The sequence below is a fragment of the Equus quagga genome, chromosome 2, assembly GCF_021613505.1.
Source record: "Equus quagga isolate Etosha38 chromosome 2, UCLA_HA_Equagga_1.0, whole genome shotgun sequence".
In the NCBI taxonomy this organism is placed as follows: domain Eukaryota; kingdom Metazoa; phylum Chordata; class Mammalia; order Perissodactyla; family Equidae; genus Equus; species Equus quagga.
The window spans coordinates 111,067,702-111,083,473 of record NC_060268.1 but is presented as its reverse complement, the minus strand read 5'-3'; the positions used below and the strand labels follow the sequence as shown (position 1 = coordinate 111,083,473).

General features: G+C 44.9%; 1 protein-coding gene across 4 annotated transcripts in view; it reads right to left on the bottom strand.

Annotated features, from left to right (window-relative positions):
- The window catches only part of RYR2 (ryanodine receptor 2), a 678,741-nt gene extending 665,562 nt beyond the window's left edge, over positions 1-13,179 (bottom strand). For all 4 annotated transcript variants that reach the window (XM_046653495.1, XM_046653496.1, XM_046653497.1 and 1 more), the window contains exon 1: positions 12,986-13,179. In XM_046653495.1, coding sequence (XP_046509451.1) covers positions 12,986-13,033 — 48 coding nt within the window. In that variant the 5' untranslated portion in view covers positions 13,034-13,179. The remainder of the gene's footprint in view (positions 1-12,985) is intronic.
- Positions 13,180-15,772: the final 2,593 nt, after the last annotated feature.

The window sequence follows — 15,772 nt, the reverse complement described above, 5'->3', positions numbered from 1 at the left end:
GTGTTCCCCAGCTGCTTCAGTGAGGGACTTGACAAGGAAAGAGATGGCGCTCTCAAAGGGTTTTCACTGAAAAGCGTTTAAGGAAGGGGCCAAGGAGTGGTTGGGGAGGCTGCTGGGGTCCAACAGAGAGGGGGAGATACCTGGTGACCAGCAACAGTGGGCAGCTATTACCAGCCCTCTGTCTTACGCGACAGGGGGAGGTTGGGGGAGAATAGTGTTCCCAGTGTCCAGGAGCCCCCTGGACACAGAGCAGGGCAGAGACGAGTGAAAACCCACTAAGCTGGGAGAGAATATCAACACACTGCCTCTACTCACCTGGGAGCCTGTCTGCCCACCCTTCTCACTCCAATTCAACAAAATCCTACTCACCTTTAAAAGGCATATTAGTGATACAAAAGATTTTTTTTTATAAAAATGTAAAAACGTAACTCTTAAACAAATATAAAATGTATGTGTGACTAAGATTTTATTGAATTCATAATCAATGAAAGAACCAGTACGATGTTACAGCAGGTTCAAAGGAGAATGCACAGAACACACGAATACATAAGCCAATCAGGAAAACTGAAATGAATTTGCTTGCTGAGTGCAAAACTGCTCAATATCCACAACTGCATTCCACCAGATACGATTTGCATTTTCTATGATCAAGAATCAAACATTCAGGAATCATGACTATCAGTTTTCTACAACTTGACAGAGTTGTAAAATTGCTCAGAGACAAACGAAAGGCAGAGATAATCCAAATGGGTGAGTAAAGTAGACAGAGCACCCACAACTCTTTTTTTATTGGCCAAATTCACAGTTTTTCACAACCTTTCCCAACCGCTGGAAGGAAAGAAGTAAGGATGGAAGGAGGGAGGGAAGGAGGGAATGAAGGAAGGAAAGAAAAGGGCTTTGGCGTCAGAAAGACCTTGGGCACCACCAACAACATCGCTTACTCATTAATTGCCCTTGAGCAACTCATTTCACCTCTCTGCAACTCAGTTTCCTGATCTGCAAAAAAGCAATTAACTGCTTTACAGACTAAATGAATTGCTCTAGGAATCAAATGAATTGTGGCTATCCTGTCCGAGCTAAATGGTAGCCAAAATACTTGAGGTTCTCTCCTTTTCCTTCACTGTAAAATCATGGCGTTAGACCTGAAGTTCCTTTTCAGTCAGAAAATTCTGTGACTGTAAATCCATGAAGCCTGGGACAATCATAATGACCAGACATGAATGCCTCCCTCCTCAGCATCCTCTCCCATAACGGTTCTGTGCCTCTTACGTCCACTCTGCAGTAGAACATTTGCTTTTCCCTATTCCCCAGCCTACCCACCAGAGCTATAACAAACTCCTTGAAGGCAGGAAGAAGCTCAGATATATTTGAGTCCTAGCACCCGGCATGGTGCCTGGCACACAGTAGGTAGTCAACAAATATTTCAAAATGAACTAAAATAAATGACAGATCAAAACCACAATGAGATATCACCTAATACCTGTTAGAATGGCTATTAACAAAAAGACAAGAAATAACAAGTGATGGCAAGGATGTAGAGAAACAGGAACCCTTGGCACAGCTGGTGGGAATGTAAATTGGTGCAGCCACTAGGGAAAATCATATGGAGGTTCCCCAAAAAATTAAAAATAGAACTACCATAGGATCCAGCAGTCCCACTTCTGGGTATTTATGTGAATGAAACAAAAACACTCACTCGAAAAGATATCTGCTCCCCCATGTTCACTGCAGTATTATTTACAATAGTCAAGATATGGAAACAACCTAAGTGTCCACGATGGATGAAGAGATAAAGAAGTTGTGGTATATATATGCAAATGGAATATTAGTCAGCCATAAAAAAGAACAAAATCTTGCCATTTGTGACAACATAGATGGACCTTGAAGGCATTATGCTAAGTGAAATAAGTCAGACAAAGACAAATACTGAATGATCTCACTTGTACGTGGAATCTAAAGGCAAAAATCCCCAAAATAACTGAATTCATAGATACAGAGAACCAATTGGTGATTGCCAGACAATACTGTATTGTATATTTGAAAGTTGCTAAGAGAATAGATCTTAAAAGTTCTCATCACAAAAAAAAATATTTTGTAATTCTGTGTGGTGATTTATGTTAAACTAGACTTGTGATGATCATTTTACAATACATACAAATATACAAAATATATACAAATATATATAATATATACAAATTGTGTGTTGTACATACGAAACTATTATAATGTTATATGTCAATTATACCACAATAAAATAAATACATAGATATATGCATGTATACATACTAATGCAGTCCCATGGCAAAAAAAGAAAAAAGACAACACAGGGCATCGGAGCAGGCAGGGGTAAAACCACAACTCTCTTCTCCTTTATCAGTTTACATATCCTCTCTTGCCTAAGCAGGACTTAAACTGGGCCGATTTTGCAGGCTTTCCTGAGCGATGCTGTTCTCTGCAGCAGCAAAAGGACTTTAGACTCAATAACGATGCCCCACCTTCAGGAGACGAAGGCCCCCTTTCCTGTCACAAAGAGGACAGCAACAGAACCACACGTTTTAAGCTTCTTTGACAGCCATCAATCAGAAACAATTCATCTCAGCTTTTCATTTGTCTGCGACTCAAGAAGAAACATTTCCTGACGTTTCACTGAACCTCCTGGCCAGAACTTGTAAGCTGATCATAGCTCCCAACCGTGGGCACTGTCCTTGAGGACAAATCATGTCAGATGAGTCCAGGACCAAAGGGGACAGAGGGAATATTGTGGAAGACAATAAGGAGAGAGGTAAAAGGGCACTGAGGATGAAATCCAGCGAGTATGAGTGTGTGTGAATTTCTGCTAAATGTTTCAAGTGCCCTAGTCATCCTTCTGTATGTTGTTCTTCTCAGACAAGAAGAAAAGAAATTCTGCCCAGCCCTATAGGCTCCTAACTGTACATGTCCCTGAAGCACCGTTCTTTAAAATATTCTTTTTTCAAAAAAAAGGCACTTCGAAATGTATTTTCACCGCTTCGCCTGATCCCCCAAATTTCAACTGTGTCAAAAATAAAATGAATCAAAATTTTCAGAAACTACAAGTGGAATTTGCGGGATTTTCAGAGATCTATGTGGCATTTTACTGAAGTTTTAATTCCTGCCTTACATGCTGTTCCACATTCTGAGTGCTGTCTTTCGTGTTATTTTCACATCTTATATAAAATCTAATCTACTTTTACAGCCATTTACTCCACACGATAGAGGTAAAGGCTTTGAGTCCCCTACCATAGCCGCAAGCATCACCTCTTCACCTCCTGTCCCCTCTGAATTACGGAGCACAATCCTCACAGGACCATGAGCTCAGCGTTCCCACACCGATGTGTATAAGGTTCCACTGTTTTGACCCCTCAACTCTACGGGAGACCCCCAAGGTATATCCTCTGTACCTGGTATTACGCTGTGAACAAACCAGGTACCCAACTTGTGTGTCTGAATTAAGATAACCTAGTAAACTTTGCATACATTTGCTCTATTCTGCATATATTATCTAAAATATTGTCTCACAGAATCAGTTCAACTCAATTCCCCAAACATTTCACGAGGGCCTGTTACCGGGTACATATCCTGCGAGGCACTGGGAGTCTAAGAAATTCACACTCGAAAATATAGAGCATATTCCCTCAGAGGGAAGCATGGCATCAAGTTTCCCTCCGGTTTTAAAACACATTCCTCTCCAGCAGAAAGGGACCCCATCTGGTCTTTAAGAGTTTACGTTCTAGAGCCACCTGCTTGGATCTGAAAGTAGCTCCACAGCTGTGCCTACAGACATGGGCCCAGCGACCAGACTTATCTGGACCTTCCTCTGAGGGATCTTGCAAGGATTTCATGAGAAAAGGCATGGAAATACTTAGAGCAGACATTCTGGACCACACACAGAAATGAACCTACAAGAAATAAGGCCACTAACACTAGAAGGTAGCTAACTATATAAAACACCCCTTGGCCTCCTGACCACACCAGAGAGATGGCTACCCCTCAGGACTGTCACTGTACCTCATATGAGAGGAGGAACTTCCGTCAGCCTCTGGAGCTGTTCAGATGTGCCCTAAGAATGCCCCAGACAACCTCATAAAGACATGAGGACACCATTTTCCCTAAGCACTGAGAGGTGCTAGCTTGTGGTCAGCCCGGCCACTATCAAAATGGCGCCTCTCACAGCCAGTTCACCCATGAGCCCTGTCATGTACTCCTGTCAAAAACACAAAAACAAAAACCCAAAGTACTGCAAGCAGTAACAGAGACTAACACTTCACTGCTACCCAGGTACTAATTTAATAGAATATCACTTTAGGGTCAAAATTTGATAAAAGAAATACGGAGTACTAGCTTTCTTTCGTGTGCATGTATGTGTGTGTGTGAGACCAAAATTTCCCCCTGAAAATATCCTTGAATGTGAAATAAAGATAAACTCCAGTGAAATCTGAAAGAAGTTAAATCATAATTCCTTTTATTTTAATAACCAGAAACCCGCTGTGGAAAATAAGTAAGCACAACTTTTAATGGATATAAACTCAGTGTAACATTTAGTACTTATTTTAACAGTGTCCCAATTTACTCAACAGTAAGGATTTGATTTTTCCTGTAATCTTTCTTTTTACTTTTCTCTTTTTTTTTTGTCCTCTCAAAACACATCTTTGGTTATGTATTAAATATGAGTGAAATTCACAGGTTCATGTGAACATTAAGAGTCAGATTCTAAATTCAGAGGGAAATAAAACAACTAAAAATTTATTTAGAAGTGGAACAAATGTACAAAAAGCTTTTAAATCACAAAATTGTTTTAAGGGAAAAAAAAGTGCTTGCCAGAGCAGAAAAAATAAATTGACCACATCAAGTTGCTCTTCCTGCCTCGCTGATGGGCATGTGTGAGCCCGTGTTGCTCACCAATCATACATGAGGTTCCCCACACCCTGAGAAGTGTGTGTCCCTGCGAACAAGTGTGAGCTCACAGCACCCACCCGTAACTCCCGCCTCAACCCTCCTCTGACTCAGCAGGCCCCGTCACCCTCTGAGCTCCCACAGCACTTTCTGCTGTTCCACTCTGCCCTCACTCTCCAGGTAAATTTTAGGTTTTCGTCAGGTTAATTGGTAAATACTGATCATCATTTAGTGACAGTAGGTCCCCAGGCACAGCCACCTAGTGGAGGTCTCACCTGGGCACAAGTGTTGGCGGCTCTAGCTCTCTCTGTCCCTTCTTCTGGGGAGAACTCTGCTTGGATAATGACAGTGGAAGCAATTACATGCAGGTCCTCTGGACACTCCAAGTTAGTAATAGGGAAAGCTTCAGATTTCCGTTTCATTGTAGAAATGTCACTACAAGAACTTTCACTGGGCCACAGGACCCAGAGAACATACCTCCTATATGGGCTCTGAAGCCAAGTGTAACATTGTAGGAAACCCCAGAAATATGTGTCACTTCCTCACTAGCCCAAGTAATAATAAGAAGTCAAAGAAGCACTTCAAAGCCAAGATAGTGGAGAGGATTAGCAAAGAAGGCTGCTGGGGTTTTGTTAATGACCCTGTGATCCACCAGAATGAGAATTTCCAGGGACCCCAGGACCATTGGAAGTATGCATTTCTAGTCCAAGGGCAAGGTTTTACTACACACATCCGTCTAAACTGTTTGAGTCTGGTCTACCCCACAACTCATAACAAGACAACATAAAACTAACTCAGAGAGCCCCTCAGAGATAACTAATGCCCCATTTTATCTTTCCTGAAAGAATTTTACAGGACCCCAGCAACCACGAAGTCACACAACCACTTATTAGCAGAGTCCCCATCCCAATGTTCTTCCCACAATTAATAAAGATGAAAGTAAGTGGATAAAACTGCTCTACCCAGATGCCCCTGCGATGCCCTGGAAGTCACCTCACCACCTAGAAGCTTCTCATTTGAAATACAAAGTCTGGCTAGAACCCAGTGTCTCTCTTGGGCAGCCCCAATCACTGGGACTCACTTAATCCTTCACTCATTCTCTCTCTGTAGTCCACTTGCCTCAGTAACCGTAAGGAACTTCCCTCTGGCAAATTCCCCTTACAAGCCTGAGACCAGATGTGCTCCCCTGCTGGCCCAGGAGCCAGGCAGCCCTCCCACGGCCTCAAACGTCACCTGGCCTGTCTCAGCCACACGCCTCCTCTGTCCTCCTTTCAGAATTTAACCCACTGACCTCCTACTCTTCCGCCTCTCGAAGGGATCTTACTTCTACCCGCCCGCCCCCACTTCCACCCTCCCGCCCCCGCTCTCTTTGCCTACTTCCCTCATAACAGGTTCCCTCCCTCTCCCTCTGCATTCGAACACATTCAGGGGATCTTTACATTTAACTGCGGGAGAAAAGAAGGAGGAAAATTTCTCTTGTCCCAGTCTTCCATTTGCCTGAAGATTTCTCTCAAGCCTGTCCTTGTAGTTAACACTGCCCTAAGCATCATGGGAAACTAACGCCCCCAACATGGTGGCAGCCCTCCCACAGAGCATTAGGGGACCAAAATTAGGATCACAAATAAGTGATAAGATGTGTAGAACTGGGAAGCTCAAGAGATGGTAGAAAAAGATAAATTCAGAATTGCGTGGAGTGATCCAAGAAAGCTCCACGAAGGATGGGGAACTTAAATAAGGTGCCAAAAAACAGTTTATAGAAGGTCATGAGCTAAGTAGAGGAGACTGGATGTGACAGGGAGCTGGAACTTAGGCATGGTGGCACGGACACAAGGGTTTCAGGAAGATCAGAATGGCAGGAGAATTCAAGGTGGCCTGCAAATGGATGGGGGCGGGGGGATGACAAAGGCTAGAACCTAAGTACAGGGCTAGGACAAAAATCTCAATCTGAGCTAGACTGCCAAGGAAAACATGACAGGAGATGGTGACAAATTAGATACAGGGGGAGAAAAAAAGAACTAAACCAACGCATGGAGGGCCTACCATGCGCCACGCACTGTAACAGGGTTTTCACATAAATTCCATCATACGATCATCAAAAACCCCTCTGAGATGCCCAATATTTTTGTTATAAGGGAAATTTTAAAAATTTTCTTGAGTCCATTAGCTAGGTACTGGTGAATTCAGGCCTCAGACCCAGGTCTTCTGAAGGCTAGGATCAGACTGGTGTTTCTAAGCCAGAGCCTGAAATGGCAGTGCCACTGGCCAACACAGAGCCACTAGGAGGAAGAGCCTCCTGGGGACCAAATACGGGTGAGCTCAGCATGGTGTGTCCAGATTCCAGAGGTACGTCCAGATGTAGAAGGGGAGTCAAAACAGAGGCCGTGGGGAGCTGGGAATAAGGGGCTGGGGGCTGTCAGATCTATAGTGAGTTTCTTCCACAGGAAGGAACAGCTTTGGAAAAGTTCCTATAATTTTCTGGCTCTCAGAGCTAAATGAAGTCATTGTTAAGATTTTTTTAAATCTATTATTCCAAGGATCCCAGACTTTGTGGCACAGATAAGCTCACGGAGGCAGAAGAGACAGAATAGGAAATAGGACAGAATCTTTTGGGATAAACACAGACTTGGAGTAGAAGGAGTGAAAAGAACCTCAAAAAAGCATGAGCAGAAAAATATAGAAATAACTCAGAATGTGCCATATCTCCAAAGCCAAACAGAGGAGCTTCAAAAAGGAGAGCAAGGTTAGTAGAGTTTGAGGGGCCTAAGGAACAGCGATAGAGAGAAGCACTCAGATTCGGCATGGAGGAGGATGCTGGTAACATCCAGCAAAGTGGTTTTAACAGGGGAGAGAAGCTAGATGACAACTACAAGGAGAGGTGGAGATGAGCAGTGGGTGGAAACCACATTTGGAGGAATTAAGCACTAAATCAGGCATCAGGGTCAAACAAAGACATTTTAGATGAGAGAAATCAGGATGTTTCAAGATCAACCAGAAGGAACAAGCGGAAAGGGAGGTAAAGCAAGGATGGAATATGTGCAAGATTCCTGTCAAGGACCAGTGAGTAAGTACTGAGATCTAGGACACACACACACGAGGGACTGGAACTTTAGAAAGGAGGAAAGAAACCTCCCTTTCAGTGGCTGGAAGAACAAGCGGGCAGATTTAGACAGTGAACCCTAGAAGGAGAAGATAAGGATAAAAATGAGGCAGGCATCTATTCTACAAAGAATGGTGTGCTGATAAACTACCATTTTGGCAATTCTTCAGAGATTTTCACACGCTTTGCATTACTCTAGGCTGCTGTTATGGACTGAACATTTGTGTCCCCCTAAACTCACATGTTAAAATCCTAACTCCCAAGGGGATAGTATTAGGCAGTAGGACCTTTAGAGGAAATTAGGTCACGAGGGTGGGACCCTCATGAACGGGATTAGTGCCCTTAGAAAAAGAAACACAAGAGAGATGATTTCTGTCTCAGCCACATGATGATATAATAAGAAGATGGGCATCTGCAGACCAGGAAGAGAGCCCTCATCACACACTGGATCAACCAGCACTTGACCTTGGACTCCCGGATCTCCAGGACTGTGAGACATAAATGTTTGTTGTTTAAGCCACCCAGTATACACTACTCTGTTACAGCAACCTGAACTAAGAGAGGCACTAACGTGGAGTGGGACACTGGGCCAAATTATTTCAGCTCCCTGAGCTTAATTTCTTCATCTGCAAAATGATGGGGGAGGGGGAGGCAGGGATAGACTGGGTAACTTTTTCTAAAGGTCTCTTCATAGCCCAATATCCTAGAGTTTATACATGTACTTTTCCTTCTAATTGCTTCATGCCATCCTCTAAATCTTTTCTTTGTGATTATAATTGCAGCCCACTTCTCTCATTTCGAACGCTTCCTTAATACCTACTATCATGCCATGCATACAGAAGGTGTTCAACAAATGTTTTCCTGAATTAATAAAATTCCCATAATGTCAGAGTTTCAGGAGACAAATGTGTGCTTCATCATCTCTCCCTCTGCCCCAACAGCTGTCTCTAGAAGCAGTCACCAGAAGCTGTAGTCCTTTCCTGGGTAATTCAGCCTTGATAAAAACACTTATCTAAAGTCAAAGTACAAATAGGAATGAATGTCAAATAAATTAATGCCCTAAGTGTTTTAAATCCCACCCTTCCTGCCAATGTGTACACACAAACATCTAAGTCAAAAAATAAGCCTGGATGGGTTTTCCATCAGTTCCGTGAAAAAATACCACAGCCCACGTCTATCTAAAGCTTCTCACACCTTCATTATCCAGGGAGCCAAAGGTGCCAATTCCCACTGCTCACTCAGGGTCTGTTCATTTGCACCCTGTGACATTCCTACAGCTGAGAAATCTGATTGCATATCCTGTTTGCTGTAAATCGAAAACACACTTGAGCAGCTGATAAAGCGGGCTTTCTCTCCCACAAAGGACATTAGCCAAAGATCTCAGTTTTAGTCTTGGTTCTGCACGGCTGAGCCTCTGACTTCCTACAATTAACCTTCCTCCACCTCTACAAACTCGAGCTAAATATTTCAGCCCAATCTATTTCACAGTATTGTGCAGTGGCATCTCTACTTTATGATTATTACTATTAACTGCTGAATACTTTCTAAGATGCTTCCTGTTACTATCGAGCAAGATGTATAAGCATGGAGAAGAAATCTACAGTGAAATAGTTCATTCTGCAAAAGAAGGCCAGAGGAAAGCTAGAAGCATATTTATCAGGATAATTTTTGCAGCCAGGACTAAGTTTTAAGTCTCAGCGCATATATAAAGACAAAACTACAAGACACAGTATACCCCAGGAGTAGCTCAACTGTACTTACACAGATGAAAGAAACAAAGTACACAGAATCAACCCTTGTCCAAGGTTATTTTACATCATGGTTTTCTTAAAGTCAAGGAATTCCGTCTATAAAATTCTGCATGATTGCTTGAAAAAAAGAGTGTAACTAAAAAGATTCATGTTTTTAAGTACCAAATTATAATTCATTGCTATATTAGTAAACTTAGTAAAATTTTAAAATAAAATAAACATCACATTCCAAATCATGGGGATGTTTGGAAACAAGAGTGAAGAAACGCATCACGGGGCCGAAGGCTTAGTTTCTGATAGGATTCTTCTAAGTGTCCAGCACATCCAGAGCCGACATGGACACATTCTCAATTTCTCTCAGAGATAAACATATTGGAGTGGGCAAGCTTCCAGATGGTGGGGGAGCCACTGAATAGAAGATGGTCCTTCATCTGTATAACCGTTTGAAGGGAATGTTAGCAAGCTCACAACCGCATAAAGGAAAAGAGATGAGAGAGGGGCTGGCACGGGCTAAACAGTGCAAAAACTCCCCTTCGCAAGAGAAGAACTAATTCACGGCAGCAGACACAACTCATGACTACAGTCCACTACAGACTACACCTCTGCTTCCCTTAGCAGTGACTTCTTCCAGAACAAGAAGAAGGAAAAAAAGCTTTCTGTGGACAGAAAGATGCCAAAGATGCTTCAACGGGCTGCAGTGCTTGAATAAAAATCCAAGATAATAGTTAAGGTGCTCTAATCAGAATAAATGAAATGTCTAGTCAACTTCACAGTTATGGTCTCTTAATGACTGTTTGATTTTCTTTCTTAAGTACAACAGCTTCATCCATAATCTATAACTACTGTATCTAGGTGTACAGATTATTAATATTCCCTGGGCTATTAAAAAAAAGAAATAATTCACATGGACAAGATTACACACAACAGAGAAATAAATGCCCCAGAAAAAAAAAAGATGAATTTACCGTAAGAACTACATTCTCTCCATTACTAACTCGGTTACCACTTGCGGACCATTAACATTCTTAGGTTAAAAGAATAAAATAGAAAGGAGCAAGGCAGGAGACAGAGGAGTTGATAAAAGATTTGAGGATTTCCATATAAAATTCCAAAATTTAGAGGAAAAGAAATATTTTCCTTTTAGATGTTAACGCTACACCAAAAAATTCCCCTGCTCCATTGTGCTACCTCCTTCAAGGTCATTTATCATCAGCACGACAACCTACGGATGTTTTATTAAAAGAAAACTCCCAGCCTAGGACTGCCAGATCTCTACCCAGGACCCACTTATCAAAGGTGTTGCTCCAGTTGACAGGCAGCTGTCGAGTGGCACAGAGTTAACATGACTTTATATGTACAGAAGCCCAGCAGCAAGCACAGGACGTCCATCTCCATTAAGCATTCTGATAACACCACCTCCATGAGCTCAGCTTAACATTTAAGCCTGCAGGCAGCCCTTGATGCACAAAGCCTGCCAAAATTTCCTAGCTAATTTTAACCCCATGGAGTCAAAAAAAAAAAAATGAATTTAAAAATTACAAAGTAACTAAATATTCTGTTCACCTGAACAAAAGATCTGGTGGTTTTCAGAAACATCTATTCATGTGGCTTTTATTATTTTTTTTAAAACCTTACAGACACTTTTCCACACATATACACACACAAAAATAAACTATATCACCAGTAGGCTTAAAATATTCCCCGTGAACAAGGTTTTAGTGAACAGCTTCAGAGCTGATCTTGGGCCAGTAGCACCGCCAACAGCATATGCAATGGTGCAAAACACGCAGCCATTAGGTCGAATCATTCACCTTCTGATGCGTACCTTGGATTTTATCCGTTCTAAAGATTTTCCCCCTTAATGCAAAAATGAGTGCCAAAAAAAAAAATTTCGAAGAGTATAAAGGAAAAAACGGTCACTTACAATATTCTTGGACAAATTTACTGTTTTCACTTGTTTAGCACTCAAAACCTAAACCTAAAAGTTACTGTCTGGTAAATATTTCAAAATTTAACTATTTCTGTGACTTTCTGCGGTTGTGGAAGTAACTGTAACCGGGAAGTGATATCTTGTCCACTGTTGAGGGGAGAAGTGACCGCAGAAGCTGCAGTCTGGGGCGGCGGTGGGGGAATCCTGGAAGGGACCGTCCCTCGGAGAGGAGGACAGGAGTGGAGGGGAGGACCGACGGGACGGAAAGGATGCTGCAAACGCTAACTAGGCTATTCTTAAGACAAAGTTGGGGCATTTTCTTGGGTTAGAGGCTCTCCAGTCCCAGCTCTGAGGGAGCAATGCCTCAGCCTGGGAGTATCTGCAGCGTCCGAACAAATCAGGAGAGGAAGCAGCAGCGCCAAGAGGTACTTAGGGAGGAAAAATTGTATTCGCGTGGAGCCAACCTTTCCCTGCTGCCACCCAGTGTGGAAATTCCGGGCAGCCATCCTGCCCTTACACACACACACACACACACACACACACACACACACACTTTGCTGCACTCGGCATTCAATAAGCCAGCATTTAGAGAACGACACGTTCGCGCTGTCCTCCCCCCGCCCCCGCGCGCGCGTGCACACACACACACACTCGCTTCCTATCCCTTCCACGTTCTACAAGCAGTCACAGCATCACCACGGCCCCAGCCCGGGGAGCTGCGGGGGCCAGGAAGGCGACTCTCCCGCCCCTTCGCAACAGCCCAACTTGGGGGACAGCTTCGGGCAGCGGCCGGCCAGCCCCGGCGCGCGCCACGCCGAGGAGGCGAATCCCTGGGCTGCGCGACAGCGCGCGGGGCCAGCCCGAAAGCCGGAGAACCCGCGCCGCGGCGGAATTCCCGGCGACAGCGCGCGGCCCCGCCGGCCACCCTGTCTGCACCCTCCCACGGCTAGCCCGGAAGGTCCCAGCCCCGCCGACCAGTCAGGCCGGACCGGCCGCCTCCTCCTCCCCCGTCCTCGGTGCCCCGGGACCGAGCCCGTGCGCCTCCCGCCAGCTCGCCGCGCTCTCGCCGCCTTGGTCCCCTGGCTTTACACACGCGCGCACAGACACGCACCTCCCCTGGCCCCAACAAGCACACCTGCACACACTGGCGGATGCCCGGCTCCTCAGACATCCCCCATGGGCACCCCCCCCGCCCCAGCCCGCGCGTCCCACTGCCCGCTGTCACTCGCCCAGACCCAGCTAGCGGATGCCCCGGCGGCCCCTGCCCCTGGGGAACACAAAACGCGCGGCGCTTACAGTTCGCAGGAACTGGATCTCATCCTCGCCCTCGCCCCCATCGGCCATGGCTCCGCGCCTTCTCGCCGGGGCCGGCTCCCTAGCCCCGCGGAGCCCGGCGGCGGCGGCGGCGGCGGCGGCCCCTCGCGCTGCCTCCTGCTGCTGCTGCTGCTGCTGCTGCTGCTGCTACCCGGAGCCGGGGGCGGGCGGGGGCCGCGGCTGCTGGGTGCCGAGCGCCAGGCGGTCCCCGCCTGCAGAGCTGAGGAGGCGCGGGCAGGCGGGCGGGGGCGGCCGGGGCGGGAGCCACCCTGCGCCGCACTGTGTGGGAGGAGGGCGACCCGGGCTGGAGGACGCGGGGAGGTGGCCCCGCAGCCCCGCCGCGCCTGCTTCGCGCTCCCCGCCCGCAGCAGGCGGACTGCTCTGCCCTGGCTCCTCCGGGCGAGTGCGCCGAGCCCGCCGAGCCCGGGTGAGTGCCGCGGTGGGGGCGGGGAGTGGGGGCGGGCGCGCGGGGAGGAGCTCGCCGGCTCCCCTCTACTGCAGGTAATCCGCAGCCCGCTCCTCCGGGCCGCCAAAGCCGAGGCCCAGCGCCGCTTACTGGCTGCGCTGGGTATCGGAGCCAGAGCGCGCCCGACGAGCGCACGGCCGCCTACCTGCGCCCTTCTGGAGCGCCTGGGCTCCTCCGCCTGCCCCTTCTGCCCTTAGACCCGGCGCTGGCGTTCCTCCCTCCGGGAAGGGGCAATGGCAGTAACTTCCACAGCACTTTAGGTCGCACGCAAGGATCATCCTTCATCCGGATGCGCCGGGTGTGTAGTCTCCAACTAAAGGTTACCCAACGCAGGGTATTTTAAACTTGGATTCCCTCCATTCCCCATCAACATGAGAATTCTTCAGTAGTATCTAGTTTCGGGATACCATGCTTTTCACGGATAAACCGCACAAAATTCATGGTGCATTAGCAGAGCATTAACAGAGTCATTCAACAAATATACGGTGAGTGCCTATGCCAGACACTGGGGTACAAGACAGACCGGAGTTTGTATTTTAGAACTGCAAACCTTAATTTAACAAAAAATTGCGATGATTGATGGGATAACATCTGCAGGTGCGAATCCCTGATGAGCCGCAACCTTCCGTGCAATAGCCCATCACATTGCCGTTTGATAAACGGCTGTGACTAAGAAAATGCAGGGTCTGACACAATCTGGGCAAGAATTAGCACTTGTCTCTTATTCCTAGTCCACAGCTCTTTCATTTAGGAAACTTAAAAATAGTATATGCAAAACAAAGGTTCCAAATGACAATCCTACAAAGGTGCAGAAACTGTAAAATGGAGGCTTTTGCATCACTTTACCTACATTACACATTTTGCAACATCTTGTTAGTTATTCAACTCTGCTGGGAAGTTCTACGCAGCTTACATTTTATTTTCAGCTTTTATTAACTTTATACTTACCGAGCTGGTTTTGCCTATTTCCAGTGGAATAAATACCATGAAGAATATCTCTGTAAGTGCTCTCCCTCCCTGGTGAGACTAGTAATGCTCAGCTCTATCTCATGATACTAGTCATCTTACCCAAGTCCTTGACATACTCCTGTATATTGATCCATGACAACTAACCAATTCTTAAACCATTATAATTTACGTGAATTTTTACTCCCAGGAACCTCTAAACCAGCAATCCAAGAGCTTGCAAAAGATAAAAGTCCTCCACAAGGGATGAATATTTCTGAAATTGGCTCATAATTTATGTTAAATTATTTGATCTTCCAAACTTAAGACATGTCAAATTGACATTTTCAAGTATTTCATTTGGAACTATGCATAGACAGTTTCTTAATTAAAATAAACATACATACTCTACTTTGGGGAATTACTCCATTCTACCCATATGGTAGGTAAAATATTATAAAAACTCTAACTCACCAGTTTTTCATTTGGGCACTTTAACCAGGTTGCAAACTTTTCTAACAAGAGTTACATTTAGTATTTCTTTAATTCTCTCAACATGAGTGACATAGTGCTAGATGGCCTCAGTACTCAATGATTATGATTCACCACATACAGTCTTCAACAGCAAATAGACTTAGAGCAGGGGATGTTTATAAAACATACGACTTATGTGGACTTTAAAACACAAAAATGCATTGCTATGAAGTTTACAGATCTCTGTACTGAAAGTATAAAAACATGTTTGACAATGATACATAGTATTTATTTATTTTGTTGAGGAAGATTTGTCCTAAGATAACATCTGTTACCAATCTTCCTCTTTTTTTTTTTTTCTTGAGAAAGATTAGCCCTGAGCTAACATCCACGCCAGTCTTCCTCTATTTTGTGTGTGGGTTACTGCCACAGCACGGCTGATGAGTGATGTAGGTCCATACCCGGGACCCAGACCTGTGAACCTGGGCCACTGAAGTGGAGCACACCATCGGGTCAGCCCCTACTTAACCACTATGCCATGGGGTCAGCCCCCGTAATATTTATCTTTAAAAGGAGAGCCTCAAATATCGCAAGTGATTTAATATTGGTGGTGAGTATATGGGTGTCATATTATGTATGGTACTCTGGTACTTTTGATATATTTCATAATTTAAAAATTGGGATAATTTTTACAAGAAAACTGCTAAAGCTACTAAAGGCTATGGGAATTTTTTATTTAAAATGTTTTTTATTTTGACTGTTTGGTTTAGTTTTATGTACGATTTCCTACTTTCTTCTTCTGGTGAACAACTGTAGTGAGAAAAATTGTTTTTGACTGGAAAGATCATAAAATGGCAGGATGAGACTAATCTCAATTTTAGATA